Source organism: Vanellus vanellus (genome assembly GCF_965231255.1).
Source record: "Vanellus vanellus genome assembly, chromosome: 9".
NCBI classification, from domain to species: domain Eukaryota; kingdom Metazoa; phylum Chordata; class Aves; order Charadriiformes; family Charadriidae; genus Vanellus; species Vanellus vanellus.
In genome coordinates, this window is record NC_138914.1 from 23,554,073 (window position 1) to 23,576,723 (window position 22,651).

Genomic DNA, 22,651 nt, shown 5'->3' on the forward strand with positions numbered 1-22,651 from the left:
AGAGTTAAATAAGGTGAATAATTGAATCACAGACACACACAAACACATTTTGTACATGAGCCCTTAAAACTTGCACTACAGGAAGACACTCGTGTGTGTTTATAATACAGTCATTTTGTCACTTGTATGTTAAGGAAGCGGTTTACTTGCCAGTGATAACATAGGCTGCCTTTTGCTTTTGAACTGAGCTATGGCAAAAGCTAGAAACTCTGCCCAGCCACTGTGTAACCTGGGCTGTAAATCTAAATAGATCAGGTCAGCGTATTTGGAATAGTTTTTATTTGGTTAACCGGTACAGTTACAGGGCCATCACACAAAGATGGTTAGGCTTCCATCAGAGACAGACATTGCTACGTTATCCTCACGTCATGTGAATGCTCGTACACGTAAGGGAGGGCCTTGATGTTAGCTGAGGAACTGGCTGGCGCTCTTCCCAGAAGCAGCATACCTTTGATTTCATGGCTGAATTATTGTATTACTCTTCTCCATTGCTGAGCTCTGTTGAATTGGACAGATCTTATTGATCCATCATGTGTTTGAATGAACAAGGGCTGTTCGGCTGGGCGTGTGGGTCGTAGTTGGCCCTGCTACTCAGCAGGAGATGACCAGTGGGTTGGACAAGGACTGGCGACTCTGCGCCTTCTCCAGAGGTTGGCGTTGTAAGAGTTCACAGGCTGTCAGCTCATGGTAAAGCGTATCTAGGACTTCGAATAGGTGGGCTTTTCCTTTTAAAAGAAAATTGCAAACATTATAATTTGAACAAAAAGAGAAAGTTGCAGTTTAACAATCGTATCACAAGCTCTTTTCTTCATAGGTGCCATTGCAAGTTATTCACATAAAATATCTAAATTTTGAGACCAATTAATGAATTTCTGTCCCTATAAAAATGAGAGTGGAACTGGATTCAAGGACCATTCTCTACTAGTTCTCTTGCTTGATTCATTGTCCACTGAGTTCTCATATACTTGTGTGAATGAAGACTATTTCATGTCATAATAGAGAGTTCCCAATCCAACCATCCACTTAGTCTTGTCAAAGAGGAAGAAGATGTTTGATTACAAAGACTTAGGAAAGCTGATTAAGTCATATCAAGTGCACAGCCAGAAAATCAAAAGCAGAGAAGATGAGCTGTTTATGGCAATAGTGATGCAGAATGGACAGAGCTCTTCAAAAGGTTACTTCACTTGGTGTCATTTTAGGAAGCTGAGCTGTGCTGCCCTTCCAGAGGGAGGTACTTTGTTTCGGCAGCATCACTTGGAGTCTGTTCCTGGGCAGGATAATTAGTAATACCTTCTGGACACTTGTGAGCTGTTGGTACTAACAGTCTCCTCTTCTCTTGTGCTCACCAGGGGAATATCTGACCTATGTCTTAGATATGGTTTCTCTCTGTGTTGGTGTCCCGGAGCCAACGAAGGTCTGTCTTTGCCTTCTTTTCTCTGCTTCCTCTGCAGCCATGCTGGAATGGCACAGCTTAGCTCTGGGCTGCCTGCGTCCTGAATTGCTGGACACTAGTTATAACAAGGCTTTGAAACTGCAGAACCCAGAATGGTTTGTGTGTTATTCTCCGTAAATCACTGTTATTAATATTCTCCAAAACTAAACCCTCAGGCCACATCTAGTCTTTTATAATCTTGTCTTTGACTACAGTCTGCACCTCAAAGCCCTGTTCTTAGGCTTGGTACAGGATGTTCATTTCTTGAAGGTAAGTACAAATGCTCTGCTAATAGGAACAAAGTAATCAAATCTAAACCTCCGGGCTGTGAGCCCTGTATGGTTCCTACAAAGGCGGCTCTGGTGCACCAGACCATTGTCAAGGGAGAGGAGTTTGCGAGTTTAATTTTCTTAAGAGGAACATGAAAGGCTATTATTAGAGTGCAGGTTTGATCCAGTTTCTTTACAGAAATAACTCTGTTTTGTATATTTGTTTGTGTTGCAGCAGAGGAATACAACACACAGTGGAGTAGCAAACCTGATAAATAGGTGCCTTGCATACTTGGTCGTGTTTTCCACTTTCTCATATCAATGAAGCCCTACAGACATTAGTGGGATACTGAATTGTCTCCCTAAGGCCAAATTCTAATTAAAATTTGGCTAAAAAAAGCCCACGATGTGTTCCTGTTTCTAATGTGTCACAGACTAGAATGCATCACTTTCTACAGGTAATCTTCTTGCATAGTACTTCTTTCTCCCTAGCCTGTCCCCCAGTATTTGAAATATCTTTTTCCTACTCCTCCGTTCATTATCTAGTGTTTTTCCCAAAAGGACACTTTGCATGTTTCTTGGTCTTTATACGTGATTTATTTTCTTACCAGGTTGGGGGTCGCGGCAGGATTCCAAAGTGCTCAGCAAGATTTTCCCCAAGGCTCGCTTAGATATGTTCTTTAAAAAACAAAATAATATTATGGCACAAATATGTCCTTCACCACTTTAAATGTATGCCAAAAAAACTATGCACAGTGTATTTGCATTTGAAAATTAAAACAAAATGAAACTGAATCCTGATAACATGAGACCTGATATTAGCTTTAGTTTCAAATATTTTATCTTAGATACTGCTCAAGTAATAGCAGTTTGTGGAGGGCTCCAGTTCCTTAATATGGCTGTAGAAAGACAAACAGCAGTTATTCAGTGGAAAACAACAGAATTTTCCAGAGTGTGTGCCTAAACAAATCTAGGAGCGCAAGCAGGGCACGCACAACAAAAGCTTGTTCGGTTCTCTGCGAGGCCTGTGTTGAAAGGCGCAGGGACAGACTTGGTGGTGTGATCTCAGAAAGAGGCCTCGCAGACCCATCTGCTCTGGGAATCACTGGGAACCATTTTAGGTATAAACAAATTAGAAGAGACTGTATGTGTCATGTGGCAGGCCCACTGTTACTTGTATACGGAGATGTAATAAACATTAGCCAAAGTGAGAGGATTGTAAAAACTACTTAGGATTTGGATGGTCTTTTTCAGTGGTAGTTTTATATTAGAAATCTGTTGGGACGTTACATAATGTGTCTGGAAATATAAACTCTCTTAATTTGCTGTTGAAACACTAATGCATGCTTTCTGGGAGATGGTCTTGCAATCAGTTTAATTAGCACTTAGAGCGCCGTATCTGCAGGGACAGGTTGTTCTTGTTAAAACTTGAGGAAGTGAAAATAGATGGAAGCTATTCTGGAAGAAGGACGATGTATCTGCCAGCAGCTCAGGCAACACTGCCCTTGCTTACTGACGCTGCTCGTCTACCTCTGCGTCTCTGCCTCAGTGGGGACTGGAGCATAGTGAAAAGCGGTTTGCAGCCAGCTGGGATTACATGTGACCTCTGCAACACGGTGTGAGATTTTAACCGTCCTAACAGAGCACGCATTTGCCTTTGACGGTCATTGCTTTGCAGTAGATTCTGTTGCAAATGAGATGCTTGGGGTATTTAAAACACGAATGTGAATATGCTGGGGAAGTGACACCTAAACCCACAGTTTCTGATGAATATCCCATAAGGGATTTAGGGGATCCTTGCTAAACTCTGCCGGGAATGCTGTGAATTATCTTGTTCGTTGACAGCATCGTTGCCTGTATTGGTGCTACGGGAGTTGGCAGCACGCGGTGGCATGTTTCCAGCAATGATTAGCATTAAGTGCCATTATCACAGAGATATGGCACGTGGTGTGATGGATTGTCTCCTCAGCAGAAATTATTTGCAATAATACACCTGACCAGTGAATGACATGTTGAAGACTTGACACAAAAGGTTATTATGCTTTGTTGCCAGTCATAGTCTTTACTATTTTAATCCTTCACCGGATTATTATTGATGCATGTGTCAGAGTCGCAATATGAAAGTAGAACTTCTATGTCAAGTGCTAAAATAAGTTACCAAATTATGAGATATTGCACTTGTTCCCTAGAGTCATCAGTGGAACATGAGCGTACTTCAAAGTATAGTGATCATCTGAGGAAACATTCTCATCTCACACAGATTAGGCAGAGCTTTGCTGAAAACTGAGGAGAACCCTCAGTCATTATCAAAGAAATTAGCTCCTAGCAGTCCAGTGTGGCTCCCAATCCAGTTCACCGGTCTTTTGGCCAGCCCTTACTATTATCATTCCCAAACAGGAGATTTAAACTTGTTTTCTAAAGGACTTAACTGCCATACCGGCCACATATTTCTGGCATGTTATTACATCAGCTTTTATAAGGCCATGTTTGGATTATTAATTGGGTAAGAAACTTCTCACAAAAAATACCTTCTTGATATATAGGACGGAGTTTTATCCCTTTAATACTGACTCGGTGCCACTGTAGGATGCAGTTAAACAAAGGCCCTTTTCGAGAAGGAAGAATGATCTTATAGAACCTTTCTGATTACTAGCATTTTTGGTTTCCTTGCTTCCTCTGAAATTTTGTTTAGAGGATAATAAAAGCTTGGGGATCTACCTGCAAGGAGATCTCTAGGCCTCTTAGAAAGTCAGCCGTAGAGGTCTAAAAGTTTTCTGCAACCGCCAGGCAGTTCCCAGGGCAAACACATGTAAAAAGGTTTCCTGATGTAAAAGATTTTGTACTGAATAGAAGGCATGAACATCCTTTTTAGTTTGGAAGGGACACTATCAAAAACAGTTTTAAGTCTCTGGACTGCTTTCTTGCCATACCAAGTCTCGAAGTTGTTGAAGAAGCTGTAAAACATCCATGAGCTTTTCTTCCACCAGTGACAGCCTAACTCTCTCAGTCTCCAACATCTGCAGCTCCATCTTCAACAATTCGGTCTCCTCCACCTTTTGCTGCAGCTCACCTAGCAATGGGCCTTTCATCTGGACAATGACACAGGAAATTAAAAGCACTGGAGCTTTTCACTTTCTTGCCCAATAATTGCAAAGCTAATTTTTCCCCCTTATCTGATAAATGTCAGTTCACTCCAGAAGATTACTTTGAAAGGAAGTACATTTTTTTTTTAACGTCCTACATAGTGAAGAATCAATAGTTGCTAGGAAATGCGTGCTTTGCTCTTGCGTGTAATGGCAGTTCATTCAACACTGGATGCAAGCAGATCATTCAGAAATGTTAAGTACTAGCGTTACTATTTTAGTTTTCTAATCTTTTGCATTCCTGTTGTCCCCTATAAAGCATAACTAATTTGTGTGCCCTCACCGATGGGGTCATATTTTTGTCTAGCAACTCCTACATATCTATCGTCTGTACATTCAGTGAAACAAGAAGGTAAATAGCTAATTTCCTTGAAATATTTTGATTTAAAAAAAAAAAAAAGCATCTTAAGGAATAAAAGAAATGAAGATTCTGGTTCTGCAAAACACTGGCATGCTTGCTTGGTGAAGCACTGGTTTGCAGCTAAGCACAGAACAGTCCAGAGTCAACAGGACTTTTGAACACTACAGAAGTCCTCAGCCCGAGGGGTCTCCTCAGACCTGGACCTTCCAAAGATGAGCTGACCTGTCAGTTGTCTCAGACCTCCCTGTGAAAAAATGTTCGGGATTTGAAATGTTACTTTTGTTTCAATGCCAAATCTAAGTGACATATTTTGAACTACAAAGCTGCCACATCATTTGCAAAAGTAAATATCTTTGCTTGTCGCTGACCCAGGCCTGTGGCAGGGACACGGCCAAGTTGCTAAAAAGAGCCTGAAAAGCATTCCCTGGAAAATATGTCACTTAAATATTAATTTTGGACCTTTGAGAGCATGGACAGATTTCAGTTTTATTAATAAAAGTAAACTTATTTCTCAATCATTACTGTGCCCAGCATTCTGAAATGAAATTCTGCAATTTCTTGTTGCAAAAACAATTTCAATGTATTTATTAATATTACACTGAGAAACAAAATCATATGGGCCAAGTGCCAAATTTGCTGGCTCTGTTGAACTTGAAAAGCTGAAGGCCTTAATATGCACTCTATTTAATACATTTTTTTTGGCGGGAATTTGTATCCTAATGAATTTTAATAAATGGGAAAGAACTTCAGTTCCCTAAAACACAAGTGTCAGACTGAAAAAAGAAAACAATCCCTGATCCACGCTGCGCCTTCTAGAAGGTCATTTTAGTTTCTGACAGTGCTAATAGTATGCGTGAGTTGGCGCTTACTCCCCCATCAGATGGAAATCAGCCTGTTCCACTAGCTCTCCATGAGCTTTGCCCAGTGAGGTGCTCCAGCTCCTCTGAGCTATACCACGGCTACAGAAGTTTGGATCACTTAATCTGGTCCATCTGTCAAACGGGGATTTCAGCATCCCTGTCTGAACTCCCCTTTTAGATGAATATTCTAACATTTTCCTGTATGGAGAGCCAACTTGGTTACCACCAACGTGGCAGCAGTCCGACCGAGACATCACAAATTAGAGGCTGTGGGAGGCCTTCACTGAATTAAATACGTGGTTTCCTTTATTATATTGCAGATTGCCTCCGCATTGCAAATACCACCTGGCGTAGACATGTACTAAACACTTGAAGTAGTAATGTTCCCCTGTACAGCTGAAGCAGTGTCATGTCAAATAACGGAGAGGTCAAAAGGTCGTTATTTTTAAGTGTAAAATAGACTTTCCCAATATGCAATTAGCCAGACGCTCATGGAAATTTGTAGCGGGTGCCCATCTATCCTGGTCCTGCACTCTGTCAGGCCCCTGCACCCCTAACATCGCTTATCTGCTGCCTTTGGCTGCTGCTTTAGTCATGCTCGCAAAACTGCCGCTCTTGGAAAGCCACACAGGGACGCCTCTGTCCTCTGCTGGGGGTTACTGAAAGGCTGTAGGCTCTGCAGTGGGTCTCACATCCAAACATGAATAGGAGAAGGACACTTTCTCCTCTTTAGTATGCACGCCACTCGAGTTCTCCAGAGCTGCCTGTGTCGGGACCAGCTGCTCGGTTTTTATGGAGAGCACAGGCAATATGCTCAGCTGAGTGCCACTAGTGCTATTTGGGCAAAGCATTTGTTGCTGCGGCCTCTTTTTCCTCTTCATTTTGACTGCTCCTACAAAGCCCTTTTTGTTTGTATTTCCTATGCTATAGCTTGCAAACGGCAGCTATACCTTAACAGTCACCTGGTGGTATATCAGGATGCGAGTTTCCTCATACCTTTATTTCATTTATATGTACGGCTATGCAGGTTTTTTTCTTATTGTGCTTGAAGACAGTGGCTCAGTGTGCCATTAAAACATTCTCCCACATTGTCTTCCCTAGCTTGGTTACATCTAGCATCTGTTCTTACCTTAACGCTTGCAATAAGATAATGATGATAGTTAAGCGTCACCTGGTTTTGAAACGTAGATCCTGAGGAGGGATGGTCAGTAGTTAAGTCATAGGGCTCAGAGGAGTGGGTTTTGTTTTGAGCTCTGTCAAAGTCCCTCAGCAGAGCCTGGTTTTGGATCTGTGCCGTGTTTGTGAAACGGAAATATTACCTTGCCAAATACCAGTTCGGAGAGTAAGTCAGCTGCTGATATCCAACCCTTTTATAAAAGGGGATTAATGCTATGGGGAAAATCTGAGCTCTGGAGTTGTGTGTACAAATAAATCTAGGACAACGAATAATTAATATGCAAAAATCCCTTAAGGAATGTAAGATAAAGTAATTCTATTCTATTTTCTATGATATTTAAGGAGGCTGTCATATTAGAGTCATTTTCACAAGCAGTGAACCTGAGAAACAATTTTCAAAATGGGGAGAAAACAGTTAACAGAATGGCAGAATGAAGTGCGGAAGCGTGTTGTGCAGGTTAACTTTTAAATCAGTTCACTCCCAAAGGACTGGAGGGTGGCAAATGTAGCACCAGTTTTCAAGAGAGGCTGATCTGAGGAACAGCAAATCACCTCAAAAGTATCGGTAATTCTGTCAGGCAAATTGATAGGAACCATAATGGGGAAGGGAATTGGTGAATATATAGATGAAAAAGGTGAGGAATCGATTAGATTTCTTTGAAAGGGTCTATGAATATATATGAATAATGCTAATTCAGTTGATAGAGTGAATTTTGAATCTGCAAAAAGCTTTTGATAAGGTTCATCACCAAAGACTCAAAGATATAAAAAAAAGCAACTGCCACAGGGCAGTAGCGCAGGTCCTGCCATGGACTTACAGCTGGTTAAAAGGGGAGGACAGAGCACAGAGTGACAGACCAGGATTGAAGGTTTCACAGTGGAAGGGGATAATCCTTAGGGTCTCCCAAGGAGCTGGGTTAAGAGCTGACCTGTTCAGCATATTCATAAATAATTTTTAAAACAGGTGAATGTCAAATTGTATTGCTCTCAATACAATTTTTGGGGGTAATCAAAACTAAAGCTGCCTGTGAAGAATTACAGCAGGAGTTCATGATATTGAATAGCTATGGACAATAAAAGCTCAGAGGAAATTCAGTGTTGATAATGCAAAGCAAGGCATGTGGGAAAGGTATACAATGTCGTACTTATGCAGTAGTGATGACTGCCACTCAAGAAGGAGATACAGAAGAGCTGCAATCTCCCAAAAATAGCTCAGTGGTCAGCAGAGGTCAAAAGGATACAGGTTAGGAGCTATCAGGAAAGGAACTAGGGACACAACAGAAACTGTGAGCATGCCATGAAGGGCTTGCATTTGAATACTAAGCGCATTTTCAGTTCTTATTCAAAAAGGGTAATAGAGCTTGAAAAGTACATGGAATAACACAGAATAACAGAAGTAAGCAACGGTTTCTATACCAAGGAGCTGAGGGAGACTAGGAATTGGGATAAGCGAGGTAATATTTCTGGTGTTAAAAGTCTGTAAAGTTATGAGGGAAAGAGCATTTGCTGATTCCCAAGCACAAACCCGAGGTGACAGTGGATGATCAGGCTGCAGGTTTAAAGCTAACAAAACCAAATCCTCAAAACCTCTTCCCTTCTAACTAGTATGTGGAGATACCAAAAGCATTACTAGCTTTCAAGAAAGAAAAGGTGAATTCATGGTAAATAGCTCCAATACTGGCCATTAAACATGATACTCCGTGCACCATCCAGTTCAAGATGTGTCTGTCCCTCGTGTACTGGGAATCAGGTGAGTAATACCAAGAGGAAAATCCTCTGTACTGTTTCTCATTGCTTTCTTTAAGCAACTGCTGCTTGCCATCAGGCGCGTGATATTAGGATGAACTTTTCATTTGACCCTGTATGGCAGGTCATAAACTAATTGTCTTTTTAATTAAGCTGACAGTTTGCATGTGAGCTTTTATAGAAAATCATTGGCATTTCTTTGCAACACTACACTTGGCAGCCTATCACTTTATTTTTAGAATTCGCTCATGTTTTCTCCATCTATTATTCCCAGGTCCTGACACCTTCGTCACCCTGTCTTCAGTAGAAACTATTTTTAAATGTTTGGTTGTTGGAAAGCAGAACTTTCTAGATGTGACAAATTTCAGAACTCTTTTATCCCCTGGTTTTGCAGTCTTAGACTGAAGCAATTATTAATTGCTATTTGAGAGTGTTGCTTTCCACTTGCCTGCTGAGTTTGTTACTTGTTAGCTTTGTTGTTTGTCTAATTTTCAGCATTAAGCAGGTCCAAACAGAAGTATATAGAGCAATGTATAAGGTAGTTTTGTCAGGTCATCAGAGAAAGTGTTCTTGGTGGTTTATTTATTAAGCCAGTATATTTAGTTGCAAGTTAGATGAGAGAGAGAATTTCTCAGTCTTCCAATTTGCTTTGTGTTGATTACAGGAACAGTCACCTTTTTGAAAGCAATTACTTATTACTTGTCTGTCTGTTCTGTAGTATCAAAAAAACCCCGACAACCTGTAACCGCACACAAGAAATAAATGCTGGCTAAATAAAAGTAAGAAGGTTTAAGAATATGAATTTCTAACAGGCTCAAAATGATTCATCCTACTGATTTTAAATTCGTGCTGCAGTGAGTTGGCACTGTCTTATTCACCTCCCTGCTTGTCTTTAAATCAAGACCAACTGATTCCATTTTTTTCCTGGGATTTTGTATTCATCTATTGATAATAGCACATTTCTGAACAAGGTGCACAGAACTAATATAAATCAGCAGAGATTAAAAAGACGGCAATATGATACTGCAGAAGAAGATGAGTACCTTAATGGAAAAAAAGGAGAAGAAAATTGGCACTACCTACAGGAAGGTGGTTCATTTAATTTAGTCAAGGGGGAAATTGATATGAAATAGTAATAAAAATCAAAGGATGGCAACATGTAAAGAAGTTGAATATTTTACTCTCACTTTAAATAGTTTACCGATTAATACAATCCTTCCAGAACTACTGAAATCTTTACGCTCCTCTTAAAGAGGGGATATAAAACGCTGAACAAGCACTAACTGAGCCTTAGGACAAAGCAGACCAAAGCAATGCATATGGTGTGCTATTGTTGTTTCACAGAAAGATTGCAAGCATTGAAATCTATGCCCATCAATGGCTGAAGTTTGCAGTATTTAAATGGTAAGATCACACGGGACTACTAGGATGCTGCACTGAGACTTTTAACTACCTCTGCTGAAGGGAAGTTGAACGTGCTGCTAAGCCTGGGAACTAGTTTTTTAAAATTTATGAATACATTGGTCTGAGCCTGAGAACCAGCCATAATAAACTGGATGATTTCCTCTGAAGGATTCCAAAGCGGTGAGCCCTGCAGCTCAGCCAGCTGGTGGGGTTTCTTGAAAAGTCATTGTGCTCCCAGAGGAGCTGGGTGTCTTGGGACATGTGGAGTGCTTCATCCGCAGCTGAGGAACCACTCAAAGCTGCCTGCAGCAACCCTGTGGTTAATGTGCAGCTCTTTGGTCTGTACTAGTATCGGTCCCAAACACAGCATCAGTGAACATGTTAAACCATTTAAATAAAGGGTAGGATTTGAAGAGCCTGTGTCTGACTGTGGCTGGTGTACATCTCATCCTCCAAAGGAATGGAGGTTCAGGGAGGAACCAGCCTGGAAATGCAGGTGTTACAGGAAAGCACTGGATGTTTGAGCTGACGAACTAACGGCACAGGGAGAAACATCAGCAACAGAGAGCAGAATGGCCAGAATAAAATATAAATGCATGTGGATATAAATGCTGCTACTCAAAGATGCATAACTAACTCTTTCACACTCAGCTTGGCACCTGTTACCTCTTCCATATTTGTTTCCAGTTTCTTCACTTCGTGCCCTTTAAGCTCAAGCTGTTCAGTTAGTTGTGTGATTCTCTCCGTGAGCTCCGTAGGGGCTGTGTCGTAGCCATCGGTATTGGTGGTCTCCAAGTAAGACATTAGCTTTTTCCACATTTTTTCATCACATCTATTGAAAAAATTAAAAAGTTAGTGAAACCTCACAATGAAGCTGTTTGTAAAAGCCAGTTTTCCTGCAAAACACTTGACAGCACCTATCACAAATCGGTGTCCTATCTGACACCAATTAGGATTAGGCAGGAATATCCAGCATGTTGTTTCCCCTGTGCCGCAAAGGATGCGCAAAGGGGCCTGCCGATTTTGCCATATAGTGGTAACTGCTTCTTACTGGAGTCATAGTGCCTTCAGGTCATGAAATGGCCTCTGCGAAGGACTCAAACAGCACTGATCTCAGAAACGTACCCGCTACCACAGCAAGGGAGCTTGGCCAGTATTTTCTTCATTTGGTCCACCTGGGATTGCTGGTCACCCGCCCACTTCTCCTCCTCTTCATCTGAGGCAGCCTGGCCTTCCACAGACCGGAACAGCTGATCTTCTGCTCGAGAAACCAACAACCGCTTAGCAACAACACAAGAACCCTGATGAGCCACAGCTGTGGCTTTTTAAACTCCTGAGACTAGAAAGAAGTGCGATTTGAAGAACCCCAGTCAAACAGCACGCAGGGTCCTTCAGCAGCCATGGGAAGGGCCTATAAAGCTGAGGCAAAGGGGCCTCAGCAAAGATCATCATTTTAAGAGTTTTGACTACTTCAGCAGTCTTTTGCAGGTAACTTGTAACACTTTCACTTAAATTCTCTTTTTTTTCCTTTGAGTAACTATAACATAAAGATAAGTGTGAAGGATTAGTGTGGTATTGGGGGGGGCAATTACTCTTCTTACTACAACTGAGTATACACTTTGCAAGAGGAACGAGAAACTGTTGTACTGTGTAAGATTGGTTTGCGTAGTCATTGTAGCAGTTGAACACCTATTCAGAGTGCAGGAATTTGATACAAATGTTCTCTCATTCAATCTCTTACTGTGTTTTGAAGGGACAGTGATTTTAATATATAAATATTAGCTGTATAGCTATCTAATGTTTAGTTACATTTTTTTTACCTAAGCCTCATGTCTCCTCACGTGCCAAATAAATTATAAGTGAACTGTTTATAACACTTGTAAGCATGTACTGATATAGTAATATTTCAATACTCTTTAGCTGTATCTTATAAAAAAATAGTGCATTTAACTCCTTTTTATCACAAGAAAATACTTACTGAGACTTAAAGGACTATTATGATGCTTGTAACTTACGTCTTTTGAGACAGCGAGTACATGGAAAGCACCGGTCGCATCTTTATTCTGAATGTTTATTTTGAGTTGACATCAGGTTAAGCTAACGTCAACGTGATTTTAAATTTTATAATTATTTACCTTAATCACTGTCGGGCAATTAAACAGGTTTAATGAAGTCTAACAGAGCAATCAAGTCAAATGCTGTTTTTTCTTCAAATACCGAAACCCATTTGACCTTCGGTAGCAGTACCGGTGTTGTGCGCATTTAGTTCATTGAGCCCAGGAGGGGGGGGGGCTCAAGGGGATGAGTCGCCCGGCAGAGGCTCTCAGGTAAACGACTTGCAGGGTGGTTTCGAGGACAGAAGCGCCTGCGGTTGAGGCCGAAACACCATTTTGCAGTTGTGGCCGTCCGAAGGAGGCGTACGGCGCGCGGCGTGCCCAGGCGCGGGCCGGCGGGCAGCGCTCGCTGCCACCCGCGGAGTTTGCCAGGGCGCCCTTCGGGGGGCAGCCGCGCTCCACCGCGCCGCCCGCCTGCAGCCGGGGCTCTGCCCTCTCCGCTCTGCGCCCAGCGACGAAGGAAAAGCGGCCTTTTTTTTTTTCTTTTCTTTTAGTTAACGCTCAGCGTATATCTGTTTACGCAAGTTTCGTTCCAGTAGCATTCGATGTGCCTAATTTATAGGTTATTATGTTCAATAATTTATTGCTGAAGCAGGAACAAAGCTTAGTTGCATGCAGTATTGCTTTTTAATTAGAAAATGAACGTCTGCATTTTCATGGCAATCCTTACTCAGTACAAACTTAACTTATTTCTTTCTGTGAGGCTGTGCACTGCTAAAACAAACAAACAAAAAAACCCAAACAAAAAAAAAAGACTTTCTATTTTCAATCTGTGATACCTTAGTAGTGAACTTTTTTCTATCACGATTTATTTTCTTGCCGTAGGAGTTCAAAGGGATAACAACTAGAGTTTACAACTGTTGTGGCAGCCATGGGAACTGATCGCCCAACACTATGAATTCCTTGAAGAGCTTCGAACTGGTATGTTTAATCCAGTAAATTAATTGCAGCCTCTGGTATAGCAGGCACTCGGATTAGGTTTTAAAAATGGAAGAAGTCTTTTACGTTCCTCTTGTAGGTTATGATTAGCAGGACTGGAAACCAGAGAGGAAAAGCAAAAGTTCTTATGCATCTCTCTTAACATCAAGCCATTATTTTATTAAAATTCTTCTACTGAGCTAATATTGAAAAAAAAAAAAGTATATATTCTGTCAGTAGAATCATAGAGCCCTTTATTATTGAGATATTAGGCATTAATTTGTAAACTAGCTAATGTCAAATAACTTGCCAAATTCCACTGATGCAAGTGCTCTTCTGCTTTAAGAAATTAATATTTATTAAAGTATACATGAAAAATATAAATAATTCTGCATCTAGATTTACTTATCTAGGTTGATCCCTGATGTTCACACAACCTTTTTATTTGCTCAACTTTCTGAGTTATTTTTCTTTTCTGCCTAACTAATCCTTTTTATTCAATGGAACACTCTTGTATTTTTAAAGCTATAAACCCACAATTTATTTGTTTGTAAAGCTTTTGCTAAAGAGCTGTTTGTACTTGAAATATGGGTAGTATAGGTTAGACGTAGGACCTGTCTTTGAGCTGACAAAGCGTCTGATGTGATAAAAATATTTGTAAAAGCAGGTTTATTTTATAAGTCTAGCCACGTGGAGAACAGGCTACAATGTTAATTGTATTTACATGTCATTATTTTTAGCATTCCCAAGCAGCTGCTTGCCAGTTAGATTCAATACATACCTAAAAGCTAATTTTCTGTCAGCTCTCCAGACTGCAGTAAAGATGCCTTGCTACTTACAGTTAATTTCAGATAAGTGGGTTTGTCTTCTTTGAACTAGAAGGTAAGCCAAACTTGCCAAACTGCATTTGCTGTCTCCTTGGCATGTAAACCTAGCATAAATATGCCTCACCATTACAGCAGCTAAATGATGACCCCCATCCCCAAATTGCCATCTCTTTGAGAGCCCTTGTAGCTGTCTGCTCTATAAAAGCCTAGTTGAGGTTACTGACGAGAGCCAGCCTTGGCAAACCCAGTGATTTTAGAAGACTTTCTTTGAAAGCTTCGTGCAGTCCCATGAGAAATTGCATATGTGCAATGTTGTGGCAGTAGTTAGCTCTACACGTGCTAAACAAGTTGGACCTTTCCAGAGTTACTGAAGCGGCCAAGATGTTTCCAAAGAGTGTGACTGTACAGAATATTAACTGCAAATGGGTTCCTTGGAAATTATTTTAGCTGAAGTTCTGAGTTTTATTTATGAAGAAATGAAAACTTCATACTTTTAATCCAGAAAAAAGGTTTAGGTGAGATGAATCATATAGAAAAGAGCGGTTTTAAATTATAGCTCTTAGTGACTTGTTCAGACTTTCATTAAACACAAAATCTTGTGGGGAGTGGGAAGTACAAAGCTGGGATATTACCTTTTATGTAGGTCTAGGATTTCAATATTCATTAGGATTTGTTTGTGGCTTTGGTGGTTTAATATCTGTATTAGTTTTTCTGTTGAGGATCTTACAATCAGTGAGGAAATAAAGTAGTTGGTTACTGGGTTTGATACCGTTCTCAGAAACACCAGCTCCACCAGTGGGAGATCGTCGATCTTGTTGTGCAACAGACAGGCAGTATCTTCCATCTGGTAAGGCTGCTCCCTCTTTCTGCTCCGGGCTGCTTCTTGAGGGAAGCTGAAATCTCACAATTTCTGACCTGGAGAAGAAGGGTAAAGCGGACTTGTAGGAAATCTGAAAAACCAAGGTGAACGCGCACAGCGTAGAACATGAATGACTTCGATTGAATGAAATTGTTCAGACTTGCTATAGATGAACAAGGGGTATCTACCTTCAGTCCCTGAGGGCTGCATTTGGTTGCTTCGCTAAGAATCAAAGGAAGGTTCTTTAGGTTAATAAAAACTAAATGTTACTTATAGCTTTTAGTTCAGGTCAAAGACATCTAGAAGCTGTATGTGGAAACAGTCTACTCTGGCCATAAACTCTCCCTTCTCCACTGACAGTGACACGAGGGCATGCTTCATTTTCCCCATGGGCACCATAACACCATAGCGAAGGTAGCAAGTCTTGCATCTGGTCACTTGGACTGGTACTAAGACTTAGAAATATCAGGCAGTTTTGATCTCAGTTGTCCGAGCACCTGAGGTGAAGCAGTGTCAGAGACTGAGAAGTCAAATAGAATGATACATAAAGAGAGTGGCACATCTGAAAAACAGTGAGTTACAGGTAAGAAGCATCTCGGCAATGGGCTTCTGAATTGCTGACAATCTCATCTGAAATTGTGTGTTTTTCTGAGTGGAATGTAGAGGATATTACATCTACGTGTTTTAAAGGAAACAGCTTTCAAGGGATGGTATACGGATCAAATAATGTAGCTGATGAATGAGTCCTGAAACTTGCCAACAAAATAAATTTTGGGGAAAAAAAAATATTAAATAATTCAATGAAGGATAATGATTGTTCAGACTGAGGAACTTATAGCTGCCTAAATGGACAGCGCTGGGGCAGTACCTTTAAGGAAATTCAGGGTAGCACACATTAGAGGAAAAATCCGGAATATGTTTACATGTAGTTGAGTAGAAAATGTTCTTACCCAATCAAGAAAAGACCCAGGCATGTAAGACAGTATAAGTCATTCTTTGCAGTAAAATGGAAACTTTTACTGTACACAAAACAAAATCTAGAAAATAAATCTATGTTATTAAATTTGTTAACAATCTAATAAAATGTTAAGTTTTGGTAAGAGTGGGAATGGAATGTGAACTGAGAGTCACGTTGAGTGCATTGGAGCTACTACTCTTTATTGGAACAGATTTGGTTTGGGTCAGTTTGGCTCCCCTCTTTAGGGACAATATCGCTATTTTAGAGGAAATACAATGGACATATGCAATGTAGTTGACAAACAGAATTAATTCAGACACTCCTATTTACATGCCAAATAGTAAATAGAGTCCATGAAATTGAAAGGCAACAAATTATACTGAATTTATTTTAGGAGTCTTGTTTTTTCATACAATATACATAATATGTAACTTTATTCCACTGAATGTTACTGAAAGCAGAGCTATGAAGAACTTAAGAAATTAGACTCTTGTAATGTAGTAAGAAACTCATAGTTACGTTGGATAAATGGAAATTTGGCATATCAGTCCACACGTGTGAGGTTCATGTCTAATGTTCTCCAATGTATGAATAAGCTACCTCTCAGGTATGGAGCTAAATGAACGCAAGTCCAGTCCATTACAAGCTTGTGTACATTGTGTAATGTAATATTATACATTTCCTAGAGAGTACATCTCCACTGTTTCCTCTTTTACTATTTAGAAAACAGTTTACTTTCAATGTTTTCATCAGGATACTTTCCAAATTAGCCCATATAATAACGTGGTTATACTTTTCCCAGTAGGAGCTGTCATGTAGTTCACAAAGAATCTCTATGCAGAAGAAAGCAAACCGAATTAAGGAGTTTTATAGTAAATTAAGTTCCCTCCAAATTCTTCTGAAGATTAGTTTTGGTCTGGTGAATATTGAATATTCCTTGAACTCAATACGTTAAATATTCATCAACAGAAAGTGAGTTAAAACACTTAGCAAATTGGTCCTGCTGAAACAAGTTGTATAACGTGATCTTTTTGTACAAATCTTCTAAATGCTTCCTGCCTGTAAATTCAGCTACTGCTAGAAACAGGACTTCAGATGCAGCAATAGAAAAGCTGATGCCAAGTTAGAGATAAGTAGCGCAGAGAGCTTTTGTTTAATCTAACACAGCTGCTGTCAGCTCCTGAAGAACCACACCAATATTGGATCCCTTGTTGCTTGTGAAAGTACGCTAAGGAAATAAGATTGTGAATTTAGCAGCAACAAAAGCCAGTGTTTCAAAATATCTGTAGGGACAGAAGCTGAGGTAAACCATGCTTAGGAACCAGCACTTCTTTTACCCCCTGGAGTAGAGCTGACTGCATAAAAACTAAGGATGTATTTCACTTACAATTTCTGGTATTATTTAGCTTAGCAACAATTGGATTTCCTGTAAAGTCAAGGGAAATAGCGGTCTCCAGAATGGAGCCTGGCTAGTCATTTAGCTTCATTAGTTCCAGAAAAAATAATTATGAAGTAGTGCTCAAATAGCAAGCACTATTAAGCCTGGACGTTCAAAATGGGGGCTCCTGGAAGCATCACAGAGCTTCAGTGTTCTGGACAATTAGCGCGGAATATGGTAACATTTCCTTTCACAAGAATGTTATATTTTGTTTTTCTGAAATGTGTTAATTTCCTTCATTTTAAGACAAAAATATTTTGGGGTCTGGTACTCGATAAGAATCCTTTACAATCTCTTGAGGACTGTAGCTGGCGTTGCACAGATTGCTCTCTTAGTTTTGAGCTGCAGTATAATTTAGATCTCTTTGGATTTCAGACATTTGCAGAGTTAGTTCACAATACAGAGATGTTGATGTTTCAGTGAATATTCATCATAGTCTCAAAGTTGGTTAACCCATAAAACATTGAGAATGTTAAAGTATCATGAAAATATTTTCTCACGAAAGTGGGTAAATGCTGTGATGTTTAATGGGAGATCTGCTGGTGGTGTTAACTTTGTACATCTGGCAGCCTGGTTCCAATTTAGCTGGTAGTCCAAGGAACATTAAGAAGTTTGCAGAAAAAACTATCCTTCCCATAAAATTTAGGACTTAGAAGAGCAGACTCCCTCAGCTTAGATGAGATTTAAGACAGACCGAAATAATAGCTTTTGCTTTCCGTAGTTCTTGTAAGGGAACTTATAATTAGTTGATGAAATACAAAGTACAAACTCTGATTATTCTATAGTAATTTCCTTGAGTGCACTTCATCAGGTCTCTCTTAGTGTGGAGTAATTAAAGGAGCCATACAGACAGCGTGTTTTGTTAGGCCTTTCTGACCAGTATAGGGCTTAAAGTCAGCTGTGTTTGTCTTCTCTGGAGATGTTCTTCTGGGAAACTAGAAAGAAATGTAAGTTTTCAGCAAGGGTCTTCAGACCCAGGTGCTCCAGAATTGAAATCTTGGTTCTGGCACAGGCATCCATCATTTGCATCAAATCACATTGTGCCTTAGTTTCTCCAACAGAAGAAATACGGCAAAGGTAGTGCACCTTACACCCTAAATAAAAAGGCAGCACAGATTAAGATACAGCCTTGTTTTCTAGAACCACACATGGAAATTATTTCAAGGTGTTCAGGAAAGGGGCAGATTTTAAATGTGCATGAAGGAACATGTGGCCAGGCGGGCTAGAATTTCAGACCTCATCTAGATAAAAATGAAGAAAAAAAGCTAGCAGCAGCATGAGTATATACAGAAGTTTAAAAAAAAGAAAAACAAACAAGAGATTTTATATTTGATCAGCCAATATATAATATCAAGGGTTCATTGGAAATAACAAAACTGGAAATTTGCTGGTTTGGTATGTCTTGCCAAGACTCCAGTATAAAGTGATGCCGGGCACTGATTTATCCACAGTAGTGACCAGGGAAGGTGACAGGAAAGGATGAGACCAACAGCCTAGTGACAGTGGTGAAGGGAGGGGGAATTTCCTGCACAATAGAGTTCCAAAGGAGGGACGGATAAACACAGCTGGCTTTCATTCATGTTGTCCAAAAAGAGTGTAAGGCAATAGTCTACCAAGTTTGGTGCCAAAGATGAGGAGGCAGAGCTAGAGATCATTTTGGCTTTACAGAAATTGGGGGGGGGGGGGGGGGGGGAAGGGGGCTGTAAATACTGGTCATGTAGCTGCAAGGGTAAACATACCATTCCTTTAAACTGTAACTAGGAACTCAACATGAGATGGGTGGAAGAAGGTTCTCATTATAGATGTTGCACAGAACTAGAAGAATAGCATTAAGGATGCTAATGAATCTTTGCTGTCTATTGGAAGAAAGGGGCTGTTTTCTCCTTGTAATTTTGCCATTGATATAGGATCCTACATTCACTTCGGAAGATATTTCCAATTTCTGACTGGATTTTCTCTTTTTCTCTGCTTTTTAGACTTTAAAGCAGACGCAACCAAACAGTACAGAAGGCTTAATTGCTTAGGGTTGCTTCATGCTCCTTAGTTTATTGTTGAAGTACACGGCATTTCATCCTCATTCCCAAGTGAAGTGATAGAGGCATGAATGGAGTCATGGTGGTGCTCTTTGGTAGCAGAACAATGAAACACCGTGATCTCCTGATTTCTCATGTGATTTAACCACTAGGGCATTTTTTTCTATCTGGCAGCTTTTTATTTTGTTTAATGCCAAACCCGCACTCTTGATTTTCAAGTGGCAGAGGTTTCGGGATTTAAAGGAGAGCATAACGTAAGAGGCCAACTGGTATGCTTTCGCTGTCATGGTAAATGCTAAAAGAAGGAATCTTCACTCATTCTTAAACATAGGTTTAATTCTTTTCTCATTAGTATTCATACAGCATCAAATGGGTCTTCATAAATGAGAAGAAAAGTGAATAAACAGCACGGTTATTTAGGGCAAAGATCAGAGGGGAAAGTAGTGCTGAAGATGCCTGGGAAGTGTTTGTGTAGGGTGCAGTGTGGCGAGGCTTCCATGGAGACAGGCAAACAGTCCACATTCATTTTAAAGCCTTTGTACTGAGGATAATGGGCAGCTCGAGAGAAGGAAAATTGAAGAGGGGAGAGTTTGCAAAGTACTGGACCTTAAAGTAATGTCCATGACTAATTGGCTTTTAATTGGCACTCCTGTTATTGTTATGGAAACTTCTAACTGCAGCAAAACCCACCTGCTTCTGGCACTGAACAAATCTTTAAGTTCAATAATTCCTGACTAATCATAAAATAACTCTGAGGAATTACTTAGCTTCACATTCATAGGTCTTTAACTAGTCTTTTTTTAGACATGTTTGGAGTAGATCAAACAGCTGTGTGAATATGTGCATTGCCCTAAGTACAGTTATACAAGCTAAGTTACACATTATTTTAAAAGTGTATGAGTTGTGTTTTTTAACCAAAATTAGGTGTGATTTTTATTTTTGTACTACTTTACCCAAACTATCAGAGTTTGGGGAACTCGGAATGGTTTTAGTTTTGGTTTATCCCCTACAGGGAATGACAGAGTTTAGAAGACGTGCATATTTTTTATTTATTTATGATTTTCCAATAATGTTTAGATCAAATATGTTTTCACACTGGAGCCAAGTGTCTGTGTAGGTTTTCTGAATACATCTGTCTTTGGTTGGTGCTGCAAGCTGTGAGCCCCTCTCCAACAGAAAGTATGAAAAAAAATTTCTGTGATCAATTCGGATTTTAAATTGCTTAATCTCAGGTTTTAAATTGCTTCATCTGTAAAGCATTAAATACAAATTTTTAAAAGTATGAATTTTTAGTAACTATAATAAAGATGACTAAATATCCTGGATTTATACTGAAATAAGGAGAGGTTTGTAGCTCAAGAGCCTCTATAATACTGGTTACAGTTCTCGGAGGTTTCCTGTTACTGACCGATGACTTTTATTTTCTTGCCAAAATCACCATCCTCTAGAAAAAAAAAAAAATAATTTTGCTGATGGCAATGTGTTTTCTTGCAGAATCTTTCCATTTTTCTGCACAATGTATATGAACAGGCAAATCTTGCAGTGGTACTGTCACCCATAGCAGAGTTGTGCCTTGCTGTCGTGCAGCGCTCTTCCTATGATGATTTCAAGTGTTTTTGGGACAACACAAACCATTGTGCAGGTGTAGTGAAAATACAGAATAGAAATGTGCCTTTTATGGTCCACACTGTCCCATTCCAAAGAGCAACTTCTGGAAGCTCAGCCTGGGGGAAATTGTTTTTCAGAAATTAGCTACTCTTAGCACACGTCTTTATCGTTCATTTGTCAACTGCTTTCTTGTTACTCCACTTCTTAAAAATCTGAAATCGGGTTAGAAAAATGTATTTCCTGGGTGGTACCTTGGTGTTCCTGGCTTTTTTGATTCTCAGAGATTTAGATGCAAAGATCTTCCATTGCGTATTGCTTTCCGTGCCATTTGGGTTGAATTTCTCACAATCCAAATATTTCTTAGGCTGATCTTTTAGGTTTCAGGTAAGCAAGAATAACACAAGTAAATGCATTTCTAAAAGGACTTGTATCTCCTTTGTCTGGAGCACCAACTGTTTTTAAGAGCTTTGAAGTATTGAATGTGCTCCAGTCCATGGCCGTGCAGAACTATATCAAACTTTGCCAACAGTTGTGAAACTATGTTTACGGTAGGCAAGCTGGCACTAACGACCGAGGATGGGGTCAGGAAGATGTTTCCCTTTTGCACTCTCGGTGCTCATGCTGGCGAGGACACTAGCACAGGGAGTGGTGGCTTTGACATACTGGAAAGACCAGAGGACTTTTTTACACCTGAAGGACTAATTCCAAATAAATTTGGAAGAAAAATTCCCTCTTTCTTGCCATCTCTGTCCTTTAACGCCACATCTTCTCAAGCCTGATCCTGTATTCTCTGAGTTGTGCAAGTGCTTGTGCTGCTGTGAACCGGATATGAAATGACATGTGTTTAAAATATCTCATCCTGCTTTTATTTTTGGAGAGAAGTATAAAATTTGGATCAGTGCATAGCCCTAGGAGTTGCATCTTTCAGGGGATGGCAAAATGCAGGCTGCGACATGAGCGAGTGGGTGGAGAGACCTGGGGTTTACTGCTGATGGAAATGTGACTGAATTACACCCTGAATGGGTACAGTGGTTAAAGTGAGAATGAGAATTACAGCAACAGCAGACTTTAACATGGAGAAAGGAGACGGGATTGGGGTAGTGATAAAGGGACACAAGATGAAATATGCAGAAAAAAGTGCTTAAGGGCCAAACACACTACCTGATAAAATTTGGGATGCTATCCAAGTTCTTGAAGTCTTGCCATTACTTTCCTATCAGTATATGTTTGGGAAAACCATCCACAAATTAATTTCTCCTCCCTCTCTCCCCCACTGCAAGTCCACATGGAGGATGATAATTTACTGTGCTGTCAGTAGCTCTGTTAACTCAGAGCAGAAATCTATGCAGAGAATGTAGGGAATCTGCCCCTCTTGGTAGAAAACACAGATGTCATGATGATGCTACCTGATACAAATTCTTGTGTTTTGACCATATTTGTGTTTTTTTAAGGTTCTCAAGTTACGAGATGTCAGGAGGTTGCCTTAACCCCTGGAGCGCATGCAT

At 40.2% G+C, this 22,651-nt stretch overlaps 1 protein-coding gene across 3 annotated transcripts in view; it reads right to left on the reverse strand.

Moving 5' to 3' along the window:
* Positions 1-299: 299 nt before the first annotated feature.
* EFCC1 (EF-hand and coiled-coil domain containing 1) overlaps positions 300-22,651 on the reverse strand; it is a 54,207-nt gene continuing 31,855 nt past the window's right edge. Inside the window, exons 3-8 of one of the 3 annotated variants that reach the window (XM_082487890.1) lie at positions 15,020-15,165; positions 11,517-11,649; positions 11,058-11,223; positions 4,632-4,790; positions 2,310-2,379; positions 300-725 (exon numbers count right to left, since the gene is read on the reverse strand). In XM_082487890.1, the coding sequence (XP_082344016.1) occupies positions 592-725; positions 2,310-2,379; positions 4,632-4,790; positions 11,058-11,223; positions 11,517-11,649; positions 15,020-15,165 (808 nt within the window). In that variant the 3' untranslated portion in view covers positions 300-591. The remainder of the gene's footprint in view (positions 726-2,309; positions 2,380-4,631; positions 4,791-11,057; positions 11,224-11,516; positions 11,650-15,019; positions 15,166-22,651) is intronic. The other 2 variants (XM_082487891.1, XM_082487892.1) reach the window with 2 other exon arrangements.